This window comes from Melozone crissalis, unplaced genomic scaffold (genome assembly GCF_028551555.1).
Source record: "Melozone crissalis strain CALT ecotype California unplaced genomic scaffold, PUWL_Pcris_2 ptg000019l_1, whole genome shotgun sequence".
NCBI lineage: Eukaryota > Metazoa > Chordata > Aves > Passeriformes > Passerellidae > Melozone > Melozone crissalis.
In genome coordinates, this window is record NW_026535797.1 from 21,745,926 (window position 1) to 21,753,721 (window position 7,796).

The 7,796-nt window shown below is 43.6% G+C and overlaps 1 protein-coding gene across 1 annotated transcript; it reads right to left on the bottom strand.

The window, feature by feature from the left end:
* Positions 1-264: 264 nt before the first annotated feature.
* Positions 265-6,546, bottom strand: COMTD1 (catechol-O-methyltransferase domain containing 1). The gene is made up of 7 exons (XM_054277214.1): positions 6,429-6,546; positions 5,041-5,165; positions 3,962-4,067; positions 3,086-3,204; positions 2,783-2,837; positions 1,124-1,257; positions 265-626 (listed from the first exon to the last, which is right to left on the bottom strand). Exons 1-7 carry the CDS (start codon positions 6,508-6,510, stop codon positions 474-476), a joined length of 774 nt encoding a protein of 257 aa, XP_054133189.1. The 5' UTR covers positions 6,511-6,546; the 3' UTR covers positions 265-473.
* Between the last annotated feature and the right edge of the window lie 1,250 nt (positions 6,547-7,796).

Genomic DNA, 7,796 nt, shown 5'->3' on the forward strand with positions numbered 1-7,796 from the left:
CTTAGAATATTTTTACTCTGAGAAGGCTAGCAATCTCCTCAATGTCATTTCATTAAAAATCCATTTTTCTATTATGGCTATAAACATTAATGAACTGCACTTCTTTTCCTTTTGATGGTACTGACTGATTATTCCACTGCTCAAGAGGCTCTTCTAGGACAGAAAATTACTTTGTTGCATTGAGGCACTTGGACAATCTATACAGGAGGATTTTTTCAACCACTGTCTTACAAGGACAATTTCACGTAAGTTTATTTCCTTTATTACAATTAAAGTAAGAAACCATAGAAGATCTCATAATAAATCTCTCTTCTCTACTTAGTTGCCCTTAGGATCCAGCTGCTCCTAAAGTCTACTTTCCCAGGCTATGCTATCCAGTGGAGATATAGGTTAAATTGAATTTTTTATACTGTTCCACTTTCATTTTTCCTGATGATTTGATTGATATTTCCCATCTGCTGGGCTTCCTCGAGTTACAGCTTGAATGCTAATGTGACTCCATCTCCCACTGGGAGCATGCTGATATTGACACGTGCATCTCTGAGAAGCTTCTCATTGAGGCGGTGGATACTCTGCGCTGCCAAGTCATCCTTCCTTGGTTTTAGCACCTTTCCATTCCAAAAGACCTATTGAAAAAAGAAATATGATGCACCTCCTTCATTCTAATATGGTCCTTGGACCACAAAGGAAGCTTTGGAAAAGTTCCTGTATATTTCTTACAGATTGATATTATTTGTTGTATTTCAGACATCTTAATGGTCTCTGACATGGAACTCTCAAAAGTAAGTGGGACAGAGTCCACAGGCCTTGCTAATTGTACTTCTACTGTAGATTTGAAGCCAAAATAAGTTTAATATCCTTTTTTTCTTGTAATAGTAGTTAATTGATAACTTATTAATAGTTACTGATTACAAGCGCTACTTTTGATCTTGTGTCAGTACTCTACATAGGCTACAAGACAAACAAGAATAATTCAGGGCATTCTCTGTAATGAATAACAAAAAATTTCTATGATTTCTATTAGTGTTTTATATAGCTTACGTAAAGAGTTTATGTTGAATTTTCTTTTTGATTGTGTTATGTGTAACTGCCTGTGCATTACCATCAGAACTGCAGTACTTACATTATCAATAGCTATTATTCCCCCTTTCTTTATGAGGTGAAAGCATTTTTCATAGTACTCATTGTAGCTTTCTTTATCGGCATCAATGAAAGCGAAGTCAAAGGTTTCCGCTTCTCCATTGGCCAACAGTTCATCTAGATGAGCAACACAGTGAGTTGTTATACCCTGGTTAGTGCTGTGTAGGAGGAAGTAATCCATTTGTGTCAAAGCTCTCATTAAATGTTTTCTGCTGCCTTGACCAGGCAGCCTATTCCTTCGCAGGTAATTACTAGAAAAGCTTATCCCACAGAAACCAATCTAGACATTATGTATGCCATAAAACACAGTTACTGAGGTCTGCATGCTTAGGAGTTTGTGGAGTAGCTCCAAACCTGAAGGATCCAGCTGGGACTGCTGAAAGGTACAGCAAAAACAAATCAAGCACTTTGAAACTGGACATACTCTACACCTTCAGCTTTTTTTCAGCTGAGAACTGTTTTCTTGAGCGGATTGGAATTTTTCTCACTTTATGAACAGGTTCTAAAAGCTAATCTTTGCTTGCAGATCAAGGGCCATGACAGAGGTCATGAACAACCCTGTCAGAGATATTTGCAGCAACAAACTGCTGTAAGCAGTCCCTCTCTGGGCCAAGTCAAGTAGAATCCAGTTTTAAGTTCTCCTAAACAGATTTCTTGACTGAGAATTCCAAATTGCCAGTTTCAGAGGAGGTGATTTCTGTCTCCTAAGGTCCTCTGACACCCCCTGACTCGCCCTTAGCCTCTGTCAGCAGATCATCGTTCTGTCTGAAGCAATGCCTGGACAAAGCATTGCTTTGACAGACTTCAAGGAGTGTGCATACCAACTAACTGCCTGTGTTTGCCTCTTTAGAAAGGATGAATTTGAAAGTAATACAAGGTTATCAGGTGTGGATCCTGTAAATACCTTTGCTGGAAATCTTCTGCATCCAACAATCCTAGAAAATGTATTGTATTTTCAGAACATATATTAGTATTTCCTTTGCCTTACATTTTCTCTTTCCTTGAATAAGAGAAGTCATTGCCTCACTAATGGCCTTGCATGCTTTTGGCACGTCCTAAATTTGAACTACTCTGAACACAATTCAGCCTAAAAGATACCCTTCTTTCATTTTTGGGACCCCGAGTGGTAAGATGGGAAAAAATAGTCCTCTCTGGCGATACCTACTGGATCACTCCTTGCGGGAACATCCAATTCTCAAGGAGCTGCATCTGGTCAGTATATATTGGCTTCTGAATTTTTTCTGCACCTCAGCCCTTTCAGGGAACTCTTCCTCTCTTAACAAAGGAATACTTGCTCAGAATGGACAATGCTAAGAGAAATTTGGCTTTGTTTGGTTAGTCTGTTTTAATCAGCTTTCCAGAAGCAGTATAGTATTTGATAAATTAAACAAAGTGATGGACAGGACAGGTGAGTGACCAGTACAGCCCACAACACAGGACAAGCATTTTCTTCCTCCCTACTAGTAGGTAGGAAAACTGTGAACTCCTAAAGATTTTTACTTTTTAATACAAGAGAAGCTGCCTCCCTATTAGCAAAAGGGATCACATTCACAACCATATTTGGTCTTAAATTTCATCACTATTGCATCCCTCTTCTATTTCTAGGGAAGGGGAAAAAAATCTGTTATTTCAGGTTACTTACCAAGTGTTTGAATTGCTGGCTTAATCCGCAGGTCAATTTTATGCTCTACTCCTGCCTAAGATGAAAAAGAACAGTGTTAATGGTAGGCTGTTAGTAGGCTGTATTCAGGGAGTGACTGGGGTTCAGATAGTTTTCCTATTATTTCTGGATTCCAAACACCACTTATTTTTCTTCCCAAACAGAACTCTATCAGCCTCCTTTAATGGTAAGAATATTTCTGTGTGAATTTGCAAGTCTAAAACAACAAGATCTCTTCACATGTAAAGGCAGCTGTCCCCATTGTGTACAGGAGATGCTGCTTACCTCTTTCCACAGCGGCCTTCCAATTTTGGCATAGTCCTCATTTATATCACAGGCAATAACTCGGCCATCATCTGGCAGGAGAAGTGCCATACTCAAGGCATTATAACCTGTGAACACCCCTAGGAAAACCATAAGAGACATCAACACTTATTGTATTATGGAAAAAGGGTTACAGGGCTCTCTTTAGGAATAAAATCCCCAAAGGAATCAAGGATGGCAATTTGTTAATAGACAGTAAAGATTTTGCATTTTTCCTTCCATTTTAATGTAATGGTAGGTTGAGAAGAAGTTTTTTTTTTTAGCAAACTTCAATGTTAGCTTTTTCCAAAAGGCTCGTGGCCAGACAAAGCAGAGTCTGGTCTTGAATGTGTAACCTAGAGAGACTGGATGGGCAGCAAAATACCAGGGAATTGTAACAGCCAGGCCAAGAATGAAGATGGTGGGAACCCATACCTGGCTGCTCAGCATCAGCCTGTCTTTTCGGACATCCTGGTAATACAGGTATTCAAGCAAAGTGGATTTGATACAGGGCCTGTGCTGCAAAATCTCTTCTTCTAGCAAGAAAATGGTACAGGAAGGACAGAATACACCCTGTCCTTCAACTGTTGAAGACTCAAGAGATCCATTTAGCCCAGTTTTTCGGATTGCCTCAGAATGGATGAGCCATCCATCCTGATGCCAGAACTATTTAATGCACAGTTGGACAAAGTGGCAACCAAGTGCAAATCAGACACTCCTTTTCATGCTGTAGTTTGCCCACCTGCTTGTTGACAGTTACGCAGTACCTTCCTGTATTTGGATATTTTATGTTAAACATGGCTGTATTTGGAGAGTGATAGTCAAGAGTTTTATTTTACTACAAAGTGACACTCTTACCTATTTCAATAACTTTCTTGGCTTTAATGAGTTTGGCCAAATTTGCCATAAGCTGAGCCTCCTCACAGGACACCATCATTCTGCCATGGGGATGATCAGCAGTGAGCTAGGAAAGGGAAAAAAGCCAAACGTATCACATCAAACAAAAACCAATCTACCAATATCCTAAAGAAAAAAACGCAGTGAAACTCCAGGAAAAACGGACATCTCTGTCTTCTCATTTTAGATTGCTTTGTGGATGGAGCTAGATGGAGCCATCTATGAGCCAGAAATTGGCTTGAATTTACCTATAAGTAAGGAGGATGTTATGTGTGTCATAAGCAGAGGATATTACCATGGCTGTGGCAAATGCAGCAATATTTGTAACTAAATGAAGAATCATAGAGGAACTCTGACCGTGAAAGTCCTTTATTTCTGTGAATTTGTGCAAAGAGATGCACTTCCTTTAAGATGTGTAGAATGCTTTAATGAACTGCTAGGTTCATGTCTGCCAAAGGTCAGACCACGTAGTCTGGGCTACAGAATACAAACTTGGAGAATCTGTGCCCATGCCAGGGTGGAAGGGCTCTTGGCACTGAGGAATGGGCAATGGGAGAGGCAGGGCTGTGCCATGACCATTGAAGGGAAAGCGTATCTTCCTATTTTCTTTCTTCTGATAGGGATCGTTCCAACCAACCTGTTCCAGCAGTTAGCATTTAATTTCTTTTATACAAGAACAGTTTGTCTCACCTGAAATGACTCAAACCTGACTCAGAATATCTCATCTCATCTCTGACACTGCAGCCTGATGGAAGGCATCATTTCTCTGAGCTACAGGCTCCTTACATGCCAACCAAAGTGAACAAAAGTCATTTCTTCAAGTCCAAATCAAGTGCAGCCCTGACAAGTGGCCTTGGGAGCCGAGGATAGAAAGACATGTCTACAATGGATAATAAATGGTCATGTAGGTAGCCCTGAACATAGAAGAGTCTGGGTATTACCAGTTTAAAAAACCCCTCTAGTGGGTATGCAAATGAGAGGGAGGAGGGAGATGTGACCAGGATCCTAGCAGCTCAGGACAGGGTGTGGGTGATACTGACCAGACGCAGCTTCTTGAGAATTGGATGTTCCCGCAAGGAGTGATCCAGTATGTATCGCCGGAGAGGACTATTTCTTCCGATCTTACCACTTGGGGTCCCAAAAATGAAAGAAGGGTATCTTTTACCTACCAAGAAATAAGTAATAAGAACTTCTACACTTTTCAGTTATTGCCATTTTAAATAAATATTGAAGTATTACCAAAGGTTAAAAAGTTCTCTGCTCTAAAACAGCCATGAAAATGGAAGATGCAACATAGCTGGACAACCAGGTGGACTATAATTTTTTTTCCTTTGTCCTTTTTAGTCTCTAAGATGTCCATTCCAGGCCGCCAAAGGCTGAAAGGGAAAGGCTTTAGTACTGTGTTTTTCAGTGGCCAATGTGATGGTTACAAACTGCCATAATCTTACAGGAAAAGTAACCCCATCAAAACTCAAAGGGCAAGTTTAAAGAGAGATAAATGAATGAGGTGCACAATTTTCTTAGTCTGTGGGCCTTCTTTTGCAGATGAATAGAGGCCACCGGGTTTTAGCTCCATCAGCTGATGTGTCTTCTCAAACCCTGTGCTCTCCTCATGATGCTGTCCTGCCCTCCAGCCAGGGGAAATGTGGTATTGCAAAATGCCTTGTTTAGCATGGAACCAGTATGCAGACAAAGTAGGCGCTGAAAGCTGAAGTTTCAGTACATGTCTGCTCAAATACAGAACTGACTGCAGCTTTCACGCCCAATGTTTCTTTTACCAAATGGATTAACTATTTTGAAGAAATAACAACAAATTCATTTCCACCTCTCCTGGTAGTTGTTTGCTAGACAGAACGCTTTTATTTCGAGGGGTTTATTTTCTATTAATGGTTCTATTTTATAGACGATCACGCCGAGATGTAAATGATTTCAACAACTTGCCTTAAATCAAAGATTAAGTAAGTGCCCGTGTTACAAAGTCAACAGCAGTCTCCTTCCCCTCCTGGATCATGGGCTCGTTCTTCCGGTGCCCCCGGGGGATGAAAGCGAAACTGCCACCAGAGCAGTGCTGTGCGCAAGGACCACACCCCGGCCTTTCCGGGCTGGCCGAACAAACGCAGGCAGGGCACCGGGCGGGGAGCGTGTTCTCGCTTTCGCTGGACTTTGTCCCCGGCCCCACACTGCAGTAGCTGGATTACAGGAAGCGGCTTGGGCTCTCAGAATATCATTGTATTTACTGCAGCAGCTCAGCAAAATAAATCTCTGCCCGCACGGCAGCCCCAGGGGTCTGCTCCCTGCCCGCCCCCGGGACTCCTGCCCGCCCCGGGAGGGACCCGCCGGGCGCTGCGGTCTCGTCCCGTCCCCGGGGCGGACACGGGGAAGGCGCAGCCTTCACGTCTCGTGTGTGTGGCTTGGGGGCGCCGCTTACCTGCAAGCACACCCGCGGCAAAGGCGACCCCCAGCATCGCCGTCCCCACGGCCACTTCTTTGGGCACGCTGAGAAGCGGCATTTCGGAGCCGGCAGCGAGGGGAGCGGCGCCGCCGGGTTACGCGGGGCGGTGCGGGGCGCTCCGCCTGCCGCGGGGGCGGGGCCGCGCTGCCCGCGGGCGGCTTCGGCTCGGTCCGGGGGCGCTGGGGGTCCCCGCGAGCCCGATCCCGGGCTGGCGAGAGCGTGGGTCACCCGCGGGAGCTGTGCGCCTTCCTCTCGGTGACAGACTCGGCTGTGGTGCGTAAAGTGACAAGGACAGCGCCCGGGATTTGTGCCACCACCTCCTCAGGGGCTGGTTGTGCTACAGCTTCACTGCAGTCTTCGTTTTAAAACACACCCAAGTGTGCTCGTAATGGGCTCTCATGGAGCTTTTCACAGAAATATGCTCCTAAGAGGCTTGGTACTCCAACTAGCCCGGAAAGTGAGCTCTCTCTTTCCTCTAGAACACAGGTTTCTTTGCAGCTGAGGCGTGAGCAACTGCTCGTCAAAAAGCATGTACGATTTTGGAATTTTAGTCTTGTGACCTGTGAGTCTCCAGGTGAAAAGAGTCAAGGAAGATTGTCCAAGGGAGAGGGAATAGGGCCTGGTTTCTTCCACTGCTGTTTCAGCCCCCTTCTGCAGTACCTTCCAGGTGAGGTGGAGCAGTGCCCTTGCCACTGCCTAGCAGCCTTGTTGAGGGATCTCATACCGGGCCAGATCTGTTGCTGAGGGAGTTGGTTTATAAGTGACAAGTGATTGTGTAATCTTTTTTAAGTCAGCTTAAACTTTTTTGTGCTTCTGTGCCTTTTGGAGATGGGCTGGGAATTCGGTTTTCATTTTGTGAAGTATTGGTAATATCTGGGTCTTGGAAAACACAAGCAAAATATGGAGATCTATAATTTTGACATTCTATGGGAGATTAAATTAGTGCTGTTGCACACAGACTAGGAATACATAGGAATGGATTGGGTTGCAACTTGGCCTCCACAGATGTAGGATGAAAGCCGGTAAAAATGGCATTTTGGCACATATTCTATCTTCAGAAAGCCAGATGAATTGTGTGTTGGTAGGTTTGGATGAAAACATATCAGCTACTTCCCTATGCTAGCAAAACAAATGTCAGTGCAGTTTTAGTCAGTGTTAGTGCTTTTTAAAGTACATCTTAAGTGTGGGATTAAGTATATCACTAGGGTATTTATGGGAATTGTGTTTGCCTATCACTGCATTTTTAGTGTGTTAGAGCTTATTTACAAAGCTTGCCCCCAGAGCTCTTGTATTTCTTTTGCAGCAACTAATCATGCCACTCACTAGGGAGTCTGCTGTGATTTC